This window comes from Tamandua tetradactyla, chromosome 6, assembly GCF_023851605.1.
Source record: "Tamandua tetradactyla isolate mTamTet1 chromosome 6, mTamTet1.pri, whole genome shotgun sequence".
In the NCBI taxonomy this organism is placed as follows: domain Eukaryota; kingdom Metazoa; phylum Chordata; class Mammalia; order Pilosa; family Myrmecophagidae; genus Tamandua; species Tamandua tetradactyla.
Genome location: NC_135332.1, coordinates 113495885 through 113512858, shown reverse-complemented (window position 1 = coordinate 113512858; position 16974 = coordinate 113495885). Strand labels below are relative to the sequence as shown.

Sequence of the window (16974 nt, the reverse complement as noted above, 5' to 3'; positions counted from 1 at the left end):
CCCCTCCCCCCCAAAGAGAAAGAAAGTTGCACAACCCTTCTTATTCTGTAGTAAGTCATGGCCTTGAAGATGAAAGTGCTGAGATCTAGAAGAACCCGACTGATAGAATTTTCAAATTATACAAAAAAGGAAGTTCCACTGTCAGAGTCAGGGGAATAACTCAGGAGTTTTGTTGTTGTTGTTGTTTTGTTTTTTCTTACGTGAGCAGGCACCAGGAAGTGAACTCTCCAGCATGGCTAGCAAGAATTCTGCCACCAAGCCACCATTGTACCACCTAACTTGGGAGTTTTAAGTTCTTAATTAATAGTGAAATTTTTGTTCTCCACTGCTGTTTATGGACAGTGTATATGTATGAACATCCAGTGTGCTTTCTTTACTCTGTAGGAAGATTATGGAGAGAAGGGGAGACCTGGAGAGGAAAAGACAAAGGCTAAGGAAGACCATTAGTGGCAGGGCCAGGGACAAGGAAGGAGAGTGGGAGCTTTAGGGCTACAAGTGCTTTTTGCTATCTTTAAGAAGTTTTCTAGTAGACAACAATCCAGTTGGCCGCCAAATGGAATGATTAGGCAGGCAGGCCTTGAAGCTCTCCTCCCTGGGTTTAAATCCTGCCTGTACTTAAGAGCTGTGTGGATTTGGGGGAAGTTGATTAAGTTCTCTGTGCCTCAGGTTTCTTTGTATTTTTTAAAAAATCTGTACACTGGAGTTAGTTACAGTCCCTGTTTCATAGGGTAGTTGTGAGGAATGAATGAGTTTTACATATGTAAAGCTCTAAATAGTCCCTGCTACATAGTATGTGTTTGCTATTATTCAGTTATTTACATTTAATCAATATTCAAGTAATTTTATTCATTTTAATGATCCCAATGTTATTCTACTAATGACAAAAGTTGACAATATAGAAATGTAAGAAGAGGTATATTTAAAAATGAATTTTGCTGATGAGGGGTCTGGTTTATGATAGACTTAATTCTACTTTGAAGAGTGACAGAGTTATTTGATACTATTATTTTATACATTTCCTAGCAGTAATGATAGGTTTTCAATAAATACGTGATGGAAGAGTGAAGGAAAAAATGAATGAATAATCCTAATATTTATTCGGTGCTTACTATGTGTCAAGGATTGTACCGAGGGCTTTACAAATATTCTCATTTAAGCCTTTTGACAACCCTGTGTAGTCACTAGTACTGTGCCCATTTTGCAAATGAGGAAACTGATGCTCAAAGATTTGTTGAGTAACTCACAGTTGTGGGAACCTGGGATAGGATCCTGAATTTAAGGCCAAGCTGTTAGTCTATATACTTCACTGTCCCTCCGTGGTAGTTATCTGTGAGCAATGGTTTACAAAAGGGATTTAGGTACCCTGGCTTTTCAATTTTGGCTATTATTGATGCATCTTTTTCTAACACCTAATACACACTTTCTCATCTTACTCAGCTTTTCTTAGGGGTCCTCTTTAACACCAACATTATATATCATATGCCACATCAGAGTTACTGGAGATAGTTGAAGATGTGGGCCTGTTTGCCCTGTCTCTAAATGATCCCAAGCCCTTGGATTTTATGTTATTTTTGCTTATCTGCTGTAAGTCTTCCCTTGTTTCTGTTATTCTCGCTTTGGGCTATTATAAGCATATCTTTTAGGTTGCATATGATTGTAAGTTAGTGGCATTTGCAGGGGAGTCTGAGTGCAAATCTCTATGAAAACAAAACCGAAAACCAGAATTAGCAACTACTACTTAAGTGTGGATTTGGGGACTGGTATTTTATCATGCACATGATATGCATTGTCTTAGCTTTGATGGTGACTCGCTTCAAAATTACTTCCACTTTCAGAGGAGAAGGTCAGTTCAGAAAAGTGAAATAATTTTCCCAGAGATAGATAGCTACTGAGTGGCAAAGAATGATAAAAAGCCAGGTCTGGCTGAAGCCAGAGCCCATGAACAGTTGTCCCCTCCGTTACGTTGCCTGGCCTCTTCTGGAGTGAGCATGAGATGCTTGGGGAGCTGAAGGGAGTGCAGGGGACTCAAATGAAGTTTGTCAGGGAGTGATTCAAGAGAGGTAGATGTTCATGGCAAGACTGTCAAGCACTAAAGGTCCCAGATATTATAATAGCTTTGTTCCCTACAGGACGGATGCACCTCTTTAAAAACACACACACACAAACTATGTCATTTCATTCATTTATTCAGCAGATTTATCAAGTACATGTGTCAGACACTGAATTTTTTATTATTTTCTAAATAAAGATTGCTAGAAGTCTTCTCTGAGTCATCTTCTCAAGGAAGTCTTTCCCGATTATTTTAAAATCTTTATCTGATATAACTTTAAATATCTTTCAAAATAGTGCCTTGGGTGATTAATGACTGATTTGGGGGCTCATTCTCTCAACTAACCTATGACTTGAGCAGCTGATAACTGCTAAAGCATTTTAAATAGAAACACCTTATTTTTTAAGTGAATTGTCACTTTGCCTTTGCTCTATATTCTTACTGGGTTGAAATCAACATTAACGCTTAGGATGCTACTAGCATTCCCGATACAGCTAACGAGAACATGTTGATACAGAGGACCAAGTCTGAGCATTTATGAATTTGAACATTTAGAGGACAGAAGCTTGCTAAAAAAGGGTTGAAAGGGGACTGAGAAATTGTCTCATTGGGAGTTGTTGAGGCAATAAACTGAAGGCCTCAACACATGGCTCTAATATAAGGCTAGAATCTGAGTTCTGTTCTGTCTTCATCCCTGGTTGTCTGCAGCGTGGTGACTTCAGATGAATTTAAAGACATAATCCTAATTCTGCAAAGCTCAGGGTCTACTTCTGCTAGAAAGCTTTTGGATTGCTTTGATTGATTTTATTGATTTCCCCCCTCTGAACTTTCATGACATTCATAATACATGCCACATGATCTAGTACTTAATTATATACCCCTGCATTTCTCGAAGATTCTACGTTCTTGAAGGCAAGAATCAAGTCTAAATTTCTTTGGTAGCCCTTATTGTGTGTTAAGCATTGTGACGGCAATGTATGGGAGAGTCAACATGTTCTTAAGGCCTTGAAGTAAAATATTTGTACACCATCAGTAACTTAAAATATATGTCACATGAGATGTCCGTGGTTTTCTTCTAAGGAAAATACATCTATGCTGGTCTGTGTTGCACTATGCTGTATGCTATAGTCTATTTTGTTTTTCTATTAAATCTACGATTTAGTGATTTATTATAAAATGCACACTGTAACAGGGCTGAATTAACACCTAGGTGTTCCCAAGTTCTTGTTGAACTGAGGGAAATTTTAATCAGGATGCTGATTATAACCATCATAATATGAGTATAATTTGGGAGGGGTAGTTTTCTCATATATACTACAGAAAAAAACAATCCCTTTATTTTTGTAATCTATCCAGCTTCCTACTGCTTTACAGTTGATAAAGATAAAACATTTTTTCCAGAGGCTTTTATCTCTAAACCCCCGTTTTGCTAATTTGTTATCACTCGCAATACAAAAACCATAAATGCTATTCACATTTCCCAATTTTTTAGGTGGAGTGGATTCCTCCTTTGTGCCATTGCAATGTTTCTTGTGATATTCCCAATGTTTACTTTTCCAAAAAAGCTTCCTCCTCGGCACAAGAAAAAGAAAAAGAAAAAATTTTCTGTTGATGTTGCCAGTGATGATGACGTCATGAAAGAGAAATCAAATAATAGTGAACAAGTGGACAAAAAAGTTTCTTCTATAAGTTTTGGAAAGAATGTCAAAGGTAAAGTACATTTTAAAATATCCACGTGCATGATACTTTAGATCAGTGCTACTCAAACTGCTGTCCACCAATTTTTTGTTATTGGTCTGTGGAGAGATAAGTACCAAAACTGAGAGTAAGTGTGGGGAAACTTATTTAGAAATTTGGCAGAATAATTTTATGTTTGTCGGATCTGTAATAAAAAATCTGTAATTATTTATGCATGTTTAAAATATTTTTCATTTTCTAGTAATTCATGTTTAATGAATTTTGCAAAAGAATCAGTACATGACTGATCGGAAATACTAATAAAAAAGTGATCCTTCATCACAGATTGTATGAGAAGCACTGATTTAGATCATAAAGATATAGATGCTTATGTATTTCATCTACTATAAGTCACTAGAGATGACTAATTTTTAAAATATGTCTTGTTTTGTATAATGATGATTTCTTTCAGGGAAACAGTAGATTTGATAGTGTGGCCTGATGCTTATACAAGTATAAAACCTACCACTAGAGACGGGGCTTATTCAACCATGACTCTGTGTAAGTGCCTAGTAGAAAAAGGTGACTGATACCAGATGAGCTACCAAAACCCAATGTAAAAAAGTCCAGGAGGTTTCAGTGGTGTACTGGCTGTTTTTCTCATTTCTAAGTTATTAAAGCTCCATTAGGCAATATAAAACCAAAATAGTTTAAATTAATCTTAACCAATCTTTGTTCATTGTCCAGTATGATATAGTAGCAATTAATGCGTTTAGTCCAAGAGATCTATAATGCTACACTCCTTTTTCTTTCAGTCCTATTTCTTGATTTTAATTAAGTTATAAATTGTAATGATCAATTACATTATGAATTGTAATAATCAGTGACACTATCAATAACAATGTATGAAATGCTTACATCAGTTAAGGTTGTTTTAGGTAGAATTATAATCTCCCTTTGTATACACAGTAAAGGCAAAAAGGAAACTTTGAGGCCTAGAATTATGTTACTAATGTATTGTGTATCATCCTGACAGCCTGAGGATGTGAATAGCCGGATTGTGTCAATACTAAAGACGACATTTGCTTAAAGAATGTAAAGCGATAGTTCATTGAAAACATTTTTCAGTTATTTTTAGATTTGGCTTGCCCTCCTTCCAGTTATTTTGTGATAATGTGTACTTTGGAAACTCCCCAACTTACTCTGTATTCTCTGTTAGCATTAAGGATGAGCTGGATGCTATTTTAGCTTGAGCTCTTACTGTGCGGGCAAACCCATTGTTCTCGTGGCTGTATTATGGGCCATTCTGGCTATAACCAAAGGAGTGATTATTTTAACAACACAATTGAAAGCAAGATTGATGTTAAAGAATTTTGGAACACAAGAATAGATGTACAGCCTTAGTTTTATTGATGAAGTATATAAAGGAGATTCAAGGGGAGAAATAGACATAGGTAAGGTAAAATTGTGTATTTTATATCTTAGGAGTAGATGACATAAATATAAAATATATAATCTGTTGAATGATAGAGAAAGGGGGGAGATAAGATTGAAATCGAGTCTCAACAGTACTTACAAATGCTAATAGGGATGGGGTTTGTTCTTTTTGTGGATGCAGTGTAAATCCAGGCTACCAGTGCCCCATCCATATCTCTGGAACCTTACTGCTTCTCAGGTAGAGACCTGCTAACTTTCAGTACCTGAATCTTTTGCCTGAGGTTTTCTCCAAAGCCTTGGAAAGCTGCTTGGCTGCTGCCTGACACAGACCTGACATACCAAGGGGTTAATGGCCCCTGGCCTCCTCTCTACCCCAGCGATCTTAAGGGAGATTGATAAATGCCTCAGCTTCCTTAACTCTCAGGTGTGGAAATTTTGAGGTTGTTTATGGTTTCTTTGTAGGCTGTGCTCTCTTCCCAACACCACACCCACACCCCTGTCTAGTGTTGCTCGTACTTTCCAAATACAGTACTTGATCTTGAGTTCTTGTCTCAGTGTCTGCTTCTAGGGTAACTCTCACTTAGGTTCAAATGTGATAAACGTTATCACAGAATTTATTTGCTCATGGTTTGAGGCAGGGGAAAAGTCTGAAGTGTCATTAAGGCGATGCTTTCTTCCCGAAAACTGTGGCATTCTGGGGCTGGCTGCTGCCAATCTTTGGTCCTTAACTTGTTACCTGGCAAGGCACATGTTGGCTTCTCTTCCAGGTTCTTTTAAAGTTTAGCATCTTCCTGTGAATTTTCTTTCTTTTTGAATTTCATTCTGCTTTAAAGGACTCCAGTAACAGGATGAAGACCCATCCTGGTTGGGCTGGCCCATACCTTAACAGAAATAGCTTCATCAAAATGTCTTACTCACAATGGGTTCACACCCACAGGAATGGATTAGATTTAAAAAATGTTTTTCTGGGGTACTCACAGCTTCAAACCACCACACATACAGTGCATTTTACTTATTTATCATCTCCCCACTGAGAAAGCAGTCTCCATGAAGGCAGAATTTTTTTTCATCCGTTAGCTTCCCTGCTGTCTTTCCACCATGTAAGGAGATTCTTAAATAGTGAATGACTGAATTACTGAATAACAGGAGGGAGCAAAGAGGTAATATCTCTAGAATGTTGCAACTGGTAGACAAATGATGGGGAGGAAGGTCCTCAAATAATTTAGGGGCTTCAACCTCACATAACCTCAGGAACTAGTTGAGAGGGGCAGAAGGAATCAATTCTGAGCTTGGGTTGCCTAAGAACATCCAGGACCGTTGTAAGGTGGCCCTTTGTTAGGTATTTCAAAGTGAATACATCATCGGAAATGTTAGGGCCAATCCTGGACTCACCAAGTCGGGATCACTGAAAGCAACATGCCTGGGCTGTGCTATCTGAGCCTTCTTGGGTTTGGCCTCTGCTGAACTGCACTTTGTTGATGCTAACTGCTTTTATTGGAATTTGTTACCTGAATTCCCTATACTTGCCTTTAGCAAGGTTGTTCAGTGCCATTAATATAAAGCTCTCTGAAAGACATGGCTTTAGGATAGTGACTCTTTTGTTGTTTTTTTTTTTTGGATGCTCTTTGTAAATGTATTGTAAACAAATTTACACTTTTAACGCATAAGTATGGCTAGTGAATATATAAAACCTATTAGCTGTATCATTGATAAGCTCAATTTTAATTTCCTTACATATATGAGGGCTGAAGACAAATGGCCTTTTTGACTGCCTTGGGTAAAGTCCTGGATTATTGTCCAGAATTTCTGCCTCATTCCAATTGGGTCTTTTTTTTTTTTTTAATGCAATTTTATTGAGATATATGTATCGTCGAAATTGTACAATCAGTGGTTGATCTATCAGCATAGAGCTGTGCATTCATCACCACAATAGATCTTTGAACATTTCATCACTCCCTCAAAAAAAAAGAATAAAAGTAAAAAGAATACCCAAAACATCCCAAACTCCCCCTCCCCCTTTTATTTACTTTTTGTTTTTGTTTTTTTTAAATCATCTAGAACAGTGATTCTTGAACTTAGCCTACGTTAGACTCAGCTGGAGGGGTGGTTAGTACTCAGTTTACTGGTCCCAGCTCCAGTCTCTGATGCATTAGAGTAAGGTTGAGGATTTGAGTATTTAACAAATTCTCTGGATGTACTGATAGTGTTGGTTCATATTTTGAGAACCACTGCTTTAAAACATAGGAAAAGCTTTGCTTTATGTAAAGAAAGTATGTTTCTTATTATGACGTTTTTATAGCTTTTTACTTTGGTGGCCAGGAAACTCCAAGACAAATTTGAAGCACTGTGAGAGTCTTGTGGCCATTATTTCTTTTCCCTGATTTTAGGGGTCTAGTCTATATTTTCTCTGTGTTTATTCTTTATTTTCATTTCTGTTTTCCCTTTGTATTATGGTCATATGCCCTTGTGGTAAGTGAAAACTTTGGATTTAGACTTAGAGCTTATGAGGTAAAAAGTAAATGGTAAAAAGGGTGCACGGTGGTTCAGTGGGAGAATGCTCGCCTTCCATGTGGGAGACCCGGGTTCGATTCCCAGACCATGTCCCCCCAAAAACCTAACAAACAAAACAAGGGAAAAGTAAATGGTGACAGTCCTGGCAAAGAATCCTAAAAAAAGAAAACATTTTCTTTATGCTGGGTACAAAATAACTGTGGGATTACTCATCAGAGTAGAATCTATTTAGAAAGAGATGTAAAAATGCTCCATGCTAGATTTTAACAAGCAGGTTAGTATTTTGGCCAATAACCCACTAAAGAGGTATTTGGGGCCCTGAAGACTACCATTTGGTCCAATTGTTTGTAGGTAAAGGGCTCAGGGCTTCGTGCAGCCTGTGGCTGTATTGCATACTGGACTTGTGAATCTCTGGGGTCCTTTGGCTTAAACCGAGGATGGGGTCACTTAGGTCCTCTGTTGGCCACATTACACATGATGAGCAAATTTGGTTTTGCTCCTTATGGAAAGACCTGGATAAAAATAGTTTGCTCTGGGTAAGTAGTGTCAAAATGCTATTTGCTTATGAAGATACAGGTAGGGTAGTGCCACACTTAGAGCCGTAGCAAAACATTTGGGGCATGCTGTCCGTGTCCTTTAAAAATTACAGGTTTTTGTTTTTTATAAAGAATCTGTTCATGGTAGAAAATTTAGAAAGTACATAAAAATATAAAGAAGAAATTAAAAGCTACTTTTAGTCCCATTCCCAAATATAAATGCTTAAACTCACTTGAATTTAAATATAAGAAAAATAAACTGAAGGGACAGCTGAACCTCATATAGATGCTTTTGTTTTTGTTTTCACAAGAGGAGATGCTAGATCCTAAACCTGTGTCAAAAAAAATTATTGAAAGTATTAAGAGCAGCCAATTTGTTTATTTGGTTCTCAATGGTTATAATTTATACTTGGGCATACATTTAAGTTTCCAGATATTAAAATTTAGTCCACTGCTTCATCATCATCATCATCATCATAAATGTATTTTGAATAATAAACATCACTCTTCATTCAATCACCAGTTTAAATTTAAAAAAAAGTCAAAAGAACAAAACTGAAGCTTATATTTACTTTTGGAAGGGCATTTTAAGGAGATTAACAGAGGAGTTGATATGGAAGCAGAATGTCGGCAGTTGAAAGCAAACACACCAAGAACACATAATGGGGAAGGAATTTTACTGCAAACCCCTGCCCCCAAAAAGAGAGAAAAATAAATATGTTTATAAATATACTAAAACTAATTGGCACATAGAATTTATTCATAATTATGATCCTGAATCTTGAAGAAAATGTCACATTATGCTGTGGATTCTCTAGAAGTACCAGTAAACCCATCAAAATATTAAAGCTTTATTGTTTAAGAAGGTACTTACTTATTTATCTGAAAAATTCGGCACAAAAAGTACCTCCTTTCCTGTTGACATTTGCATTTTTCTTTAATGGAGTTTTTCGTTTATCATCTTATCTAAATCCACTAAGGATTCTTTAGCTCTAAAGAGCTTTACTTGAAAAAAGGTCATCCGTTGGTCCTTTATATTTTTCTATGTTTTCATTGAGTCCAACTGGATCTTATGGCTCATCCTTCCTTAATCCTTAACCTGCTCCCCAGGAGGAAATGATGCATTTTTGGATTTGACATTATTTTGTCACGTGTTTTAATATAAATTATTGCCGTGATGAAGTAGAGAATGTTGATAAAATTGATACATTCTGAAAATATGCTTTGAATGGCTGCCCTGGGCTAGATGCGTGCTAGAGCTGGAGAATCACAGCGCTCACAGGCTCCTGGAAGACACAGGCAGGTAATCACACCTGGGAGGAGGAGTCCACCCGGGGGCGGGAGGGGAGGGGCTGTGGACAGCTTTCTCTAGGACGAGACGTTAATCCTAAGATTTGATGGATGTGTTTGACATTTCACAGGGCTTTGTGCGCATGAGGCGGAGCTCCCGCCAGCCAGGCTTTCTTCTCTCTCTCCTGGTCGGCATGTCCTTTTCAACTATATCATTAAAAAAAAAAAAATTGGTTTCAGTCCGTTTTAGTCCCGAACAACAACCAGAAGTTCAGAGAGAGACATTTTCAGTTGTAAAGGACCAAAACCTGTTCAGACTACCTCAGAGAGAGGGGTGTAATGAGGGTTCCCCAGAAGACAGCAAGAGTCCTGGCCATGGCCACTGTGCTCACTCAGCTCTAGCTCCTGGGCCTGGAGCTCAGTTTCTTTTCCTCACTCGTGTCTTGCTACTCGGGTCATCTGCACACTCACCAACCAGTTCTCCATCTGTAAGTTTAAAACTCCGTACAAGGAATGAGCTAAAGGGTAAAGGGGTTGGCGGATCTCTCTCTGTGCAGAAGGGCGCCACGGCCTCTCCTTGGTTGCTGGGCTGCTACAGATGGGACCTGTGGGTCCAGCCTTCTTTCCTGGCAGGCCCGGTCAGCTCATGTTGGGACAGCAGGTCACCTGAAAAAAAAAACAACCCGCCACCCTTTAGTGTAGGCAAAAGAAGCTGCAGAAGGCGGTCTTTCAGCACAGCAGGCCCTCAGAGACCCTCTCCAGAGTGGGCACCGTTTCTCACCAAAGGAAGTCTGTTCCCAATAGGGTCTTCCTCTGCTCATTGAAAAGATGAACTGGGCCTTTCAGGTTCTGTGTAACTGAGGTTCAGTTACTACCTTACTTTTCCAAACAAAAGTCGTAGTCTAATAGGTACTTTCTGATGTATTCTGTGAATGAGCATGACACATTCATACATGCTAGAGCGTGTTTTTCTGATGTCAGAAAATTCCGAGCATATCGATACCTGTTGCCTTGCATTTGGTCGCCTCTGTGAGGTTGTGGAGAAGAGTGGATTTGTTCTCTTCCTTACTGAGACTGCTTCAGTCTCTTATTAACGTGGCATAAAACTCAGTCCCTTACCACTTCCACAAGAATTGCCTCACAGCATGTATCTCAGATTTTCTGAAACTCTAAGAATTTGTAAACTCACTGGGAGATACCATATCAGATTGGCCACGGTGTAGCCCTGTTGTGATTGAAGTGTGATTTAGCACCTGCTCCAGGTGCACAAAATGGACAGGTGGGGTCCCAGACACTGCTCTTTATTTTATTTTTTGTGTTGGCTAAGCGGTAAGTTTACAGAAAAATCATGCAAAAAAGTATGGTTCCCATATACCTTCCCCCACAGTTTTCCCTATTAACACTTAGCATTAGCGTGGTACCTTTGTTACAATTTTGATGAAACAGTATCAGTATAATTATACTATCAACATTAGCCCATAGTTTACATTAAAGTTTACTTTTTGTTATACAGTCCTGTATCGTTTTTAAAATTTTATTATAGTAACATGTAGACAACGTCAAATTTCACCTTTTAACCACAATCCAATGCTGTAAATTACCTTTGTTGTGCCACTATCACCACCATCCATTACCAAATTCTCCCATCACCCCAAACAGAAATTCTGTCCCAATTAAGCATTAACTCCCCATTTCCTACCCCCACTCCAGCCCTTGGTAAACTGTATTTTTGTTTCTAACAACATGGATTTGCTTATTCTAATTATTTCATATTAGTGAGATCATACAATATTTGTTCTTTTGTCCAGCTTTTCCCTTGATGAGCTTCTGGGAAAGAGCATTTGGATATACCAATGATATTAATACTTCTTTCAAAAGTGATTTTTAAGTATAGTCCACCTTATATCACATTCTCTTGAATTTTGGTGCTTTATATTGGATTTTAGTCCTGTTTTAACTACAGTTTCAGGCATTTCCTGGTTTTAGTATCAGTGTGACCTGCTGGTAGAATTTGTAAAAGCTTTAGCATTAAATGATAAAAATTGGTAATTTATGTTGTTACTTCATCTTCTCTTTCATCCTGCTTTTTTATTGCATCTTTGATTTTATGACAGTTTTAAATAGCACCAAAAAATGCTTCTAAAATATATATCTCAACTTAAAAAAACTAGGCATTTTGCCTACAAGTTATAGATTTAACCATTTCTTTACTCTGTGTTTAACATTTTGTGTTTTTGAGATAATATTGAATTTCCATTATGGTGCAGAACCACATACAGAGCTCCTATGTACCCTTCACCCTGAATCCCTAATAAACATTTTTGAACCTTTTGAGAGTAAGTCATAGACATGATGCTCTACTGCCACCTAATACTTCAGTGTGTGAAGGACAAGAAAACTTTCCAACATGATAGCAGGGAAGCCATCAAAATCAGTAAATGAACATTGATCCCGAGTCACCTCGTAAACCACAGACTCCATTTAAGTTTTGCCAGTTTTCCCAGTAATGCTCTTGATGAGTCTAAGCCCCAATCCGGGACCCTATGTTGCATATGGTGTTGTGTTAATCTGCTTCAACCTGGTTCAGTTCTTCATTGTTCTTTGCCTTTCATGACCTTGATATTTTTGAAAACTACAAAACAGTAACTTTGTAGAATGTCCCTTAATTTGATCATGTTTCTTTATAATTTACTCATGTTTGCAGGCATACTGCAGAAATGATCCTGTGCTCGGTGTATTGTCGCAGGAGGCACATAGTGTTGATTACCAGTTAGGTTGACTTTTATTACTCAGATAACATGGTACCTGCCAGGCTTCTCTACTCTAAAGTTAATAAGTATGTTGTAATTGTTAATCAATAAGTAGTTAATAAGTATTTTATGGGGAAATACTTTGAGTCTAGGTATGGCTCTTGTTCCTCATTAAACATTTGCTTGCCAGTTTCAGCATCCATTGATGATGCTTGCCTGAATCAGTTATTACTATAATGGCTGTCCAATGGTGCTTTTCTAATCTCATCATTCATTCTAGATGCAGCAGTTTTCATTCTGTAGAGTAGAGCCTTCCTTTTTCTCCCATTTATGTATTTAGTCATCTATTATATCAGTATGGACTAATAGAGTCTCATTTTACTTAATAGGTTATAATCTATAATTGTTGTTAATTGGTGCTCAGATTGTCCCAGATTTGGCCTTTGGGCATCATTTGGGATGGTTTTGGTGTCCTTTTGACATGTCCCCAGCATTCTTTTCTTTGAATACTTATTTACTTCTTGCTCAAATTTTCCAGGCTCATGTTTTCTCTGCCCCAGCTCTGAAGTTAGACATTTCTGCAAGGATACCTCGTTCCTTTTAATGGAAAATGACATTTAGAAACTCAGATTTGGGTACTAGGTAGGCTCATTGCTATCAGGGTGTTCTTACTTCTTGATCTTCTCAGCAGACAGAACTAGAAAATATGTCTTTCTGTCATCGATCTTTGTTATCAGTTCTCTCTCTATCATCTCTCTCTATCATCTTTCTATCTTCTCTCTATCACCTATCTCTATCATCTCTCCAAAACCATGAGTCACACCAATAACTGCATTTCCAATCCAACATCTAGCTCACCTCTTTCTATATGTATAACTCCCTCTCTGGCAGTTAAAAACTAACTCCCCTTAAACTCAATGTGTTTAGTTATCTGCTCATTCCTCCTGTGTGTAAATAAATTCCTGGCCCCAGCAGTCAAAAGCACAGCTAGATATTGTGGCCCCCACTCCCGTAGGACATATAGGCTAAAGCTCAGCTCCAGTAAAGGGGAAGGAGCAAGAAAGAAGGAAACTAACTTGAAATTGTTGAAAGTCTGAAATGTACTAAATTATTCTTAAATAGTGGCAGGATGTTTTGTTTTGTTTGTTTTGTTTTCAATGAAAGAGAAGCAAGAACCAGCACATATATTTGTAATTACCTTCAAAATTTTATACCAAGTGGGTATGAAAGAAAAAACAATTTGATAGTAACTAATATCTCTTAAGATATGTGATACATATGTTGTCTTCTTGGAAAAAAATATTGATTTAATTTTTTCCTAGATGTTTTAGATTCGACATATTGACTTTTTCTTTTTATTACTTTTTCTTATTGTGAAATGTATATACAAAAAAAGCAATAAATTTCCAGGTACATTTTAACAAGTAGTTGTAGAACAGATTTTGAAGTTTGATATGGGTTACAGTTCCACGATTTTTTTGTTTTTTCTTCTAGCTGCTCCAAGACACTGGAGACCAACAGAAATATCAATATAATGATTCAGCACTCATACTCATTTGTTAAATCCTATCTTCTCTGTTATATTCCTCCTTCTCTTTAAATAACATATGTCATAAAAGCAATACATTTCAAAATACATTGCAATAATTAGTTGTAGAACAGATTTCAGAGTTTGGTATGGGTTAATTCCACAATTTTAGGTTTTTATTTCTAGCTACTCTAAGGTACTGAAGGCTAAAAGAAAAATCATTATAATGATTCAGTATTCATACTCATTTGTTAAACCTACCTTCTCTGTATAACTCCACCATCACCTTTGATCTTTCTCCTACTTTTTAGGGGTATTTCGGCTATGCCCATTCTAAATTTTTCATGTTGGAAAGGGGCTGTCAATAATATGGGATGGGGCATGGAACTAGTTAAAACACATTGGCTTTTAAGACACCAAACTTAATTTGAATCTTTAATAAGATTCTTAAAGTAAAGTTGATAAGTAATCTTAATTTTTCAATTAAAAAATTCTGGATATGAAATCTTGATTTGCAGCCTCAAGAGAAGTTTGGGTAATTTTATGAAGTACTTTAATTATGCTTTTCTTAGATGAGTTTATCCATGTTAAAATTCAAGTATACATCTTAGTTTATCTTTTAAATGGATCATTTACGCTTAAAAAATTTAAGATACACTACATTAAAATTAATTTAAAAATTTTAAATGATGATAGATAATAGTTAACTTTCTAATATTTAATTTTGAGTAAACTAGAAGCTCTGAATTATAGCTTTAAAAAAGTTGTTGATTTTTTTTTGAAATGCCATTTCTAAAATGTGTCAAAATTAGCACATCTTACCTTTTCTATGAAGTGATGTAAAAATTACACAAATGTTAATTCACATTGTAAAAATGCAGAAAAATACAGAAGTAGATACACAAGAATCTCTTTTATTTCTGTCTTTCCCAATCTTTGTCCTATCCACAGAGTTTAAACCTTAACTGTTTGGTGTTATATTTATTGGAATGCATGTATTTTACCATATGTAAATATGCAGCATGGGTTTGCTTGATTTTTAACTAAATATGATTTTATTTATGATTTATTGTAGGTATGATTTATATATGATATAGATGTGATGCATTATGCATATATATGTAATTTTGCAGCTTGCTTTATTCTTAACAATGTTTCTTGGAGTTTTTTCTATGCCAGTACATACAGCATTACTTCATTGTTATCTACTACACATAGTATTACATTATATGGCTGTACCATAATTTATTAATAGTTTAAAAAATTAATGGAAATTTAGTCCCCCCCCCCAAAATTTTGTTATTACAAACAATGCTGCGATGAAAATTCTTGCACATGTCTGGAAGCAACATGTCTGGAAAGGTTTGTGAAATAAATACCTGTACTCAAGAATGAGATTTTTACTTTACATTCCCAAGGCTGTTTGTTCTCCGGTCCTTGAGAGGCAGCAGGCAGGAATTGTTCTGGCCCCTTCTGTGACTATCCTTCTGCTTTGGAAAGAACTTCTCCTTGTTCCTCAATCTGAAGTACTGAGGGAGTATCTGCCCTGGCTGGCCTTGAGCCCTGTTCTCTTTTCAGCTGTGATTATTTAATATTTCCTCATGAGGCTGGAAGACCAGATGTCCAACATCAGGCATCAGTTCCTTTGCTGTGGGCTCCTGCAACATGGAGCTGGGTCAGGTGGACTCAGAAGTGCATTTTCTTTAGGAAGTGGTAGTTGGGTAAAGTAGAGATTGTAACATAGGGCTATACTGCAGGTACTTTACGCATCGAGTAGACTTCAGAGTCTCAACAGAGAATAACGTTTGTTTTAATCAATGAGAAAATACAAGTAATCTCCTTGAAACAGTTTTTGAAATAGAATCCCTTGGGTTCTGCTTGTAAGGCTATGTGTGTGCGAGTATATATTTTGGATATTTTATTTAATTTTCTTAACCTTGTTGAAAATTGAAAAAAATACTATGAAAATTTATTTAATAAAGGGGATGATTTCTAATCAGTCATCAGATTTTTCTGTTTTTATTCTCTTGTGGCAAATATAGCAATAGTTCCAATTCATTTCAAAAACAATTCAATTTTATTTTATTTTCCATCCATTGTTTATAACATTCATTTGTCATTTTTGTCATTTTGTAGACCTACCAAGAGCAGCTGTCAGGATCTTAAGCAACATGACATTCCTTTTTGTGAGTTTGTCATACACAGCTGAGAGTGCCATTGTAACTGCTTTCATTACCTTCATTCCCAAGTTCATCGAGTCACAGTTTGGTATCCCTGCTTCCAATGCCAGCATCTATACTGGTAAGGCACCACCGTTAGAGCTACTTGAAAACATGATCATTTTTGACCACTGAAATGGAATGAGTGAACAGAAGATTAAATAAGTTCTCCCCAGATTTTAGGAGAAGGGAGTCCTGGAATGTGTTCTCTTTGATTCACTTTGTAATACCATGTATCAACTGTGTTTTGGAAAAGGGAAACTTTGCATAATTATATATTATTTTGGTTGTTACTTAAAAAAAAAAAGAAAAAGACAATGACATTAAAATTTACATATGAATAGACCTTTTCATGGGTTGGCATTAAAAGGTCATAAAATATTAAATTTAAGGGGAAGTAGTGTGAAATATAGATTGGTTCCATGGCACCAGGAATTAGCAGAGATGCTGGAAGTTAGAAAGGAAATTTTATTTTAGGAGTTTTTTTTTTTTTTCCACACGGATAGGTACGGGAATTGAACCCAGGTCTCCTGGGCATGGCAAGCGAGAATTCTGCCACTGAGCCACCATCGTACTGCCCTTTAGAAGATGTTTTATGTCTGGGCAAACTGATTCTTTTTTTAGGAGAAGTTGATACATACACCCATAGTACTTAGTGCTCAAATCTTCTTTTCTACTGGAGTTGGATGCCTACAAATTTGGGAACATGACTTTTCATATATTGGAAAAGTTTTCTGTTTATTATGTCATATAATATTCTAGACATTTCCTTAGTGGTTTCAAAGTGGGTCGAATGACTGTGTCTTCCTAAAAGCCCAATTTATTAATAAAGTGTATTTAAACAGTTAAGTGAAAAATTACGGTAACTTTTCAGAAGATTCAGGCTCACACTTTCTCCTCCAATACCACATTCAAAACCATTAAATTTGAATTACCTGAAATTTAATAACCTTATAAGAAAGAGAAGTTGACATGA

At 36.7% G+C, this 16974-nt stretch overlaps 1 protein-coding gene across 2 annotated transcripts in view; it reads left to right on the top strand.

Moving 5' to 3' along the window:
- The window catches only part of SLCO5A1 (solute carrier organic anion transporter family member 5A1), a 169898-nt gene that overhangs the window by 75266 nt on the left and 77658 nt on the right, over positions 1-16974 (top strand). Inside the window, exons 3-4 of one of the 2 annotated variants that reach the window (XM_077166961.1) lie at positions 3543-3760; positions 15916-16080. In XM_077166961.1, coding sequence (XP_077023076.1) covers positions 3543-3760; positions 15916-16080 — 383 coding nt within the window. The remainder of the gene's footprint in view (positions 1-3542; positions 3761-15915; positions 16081-16974) is intronic. The other variant, XM_077166962.1, reaches the window with a different exon arrangement.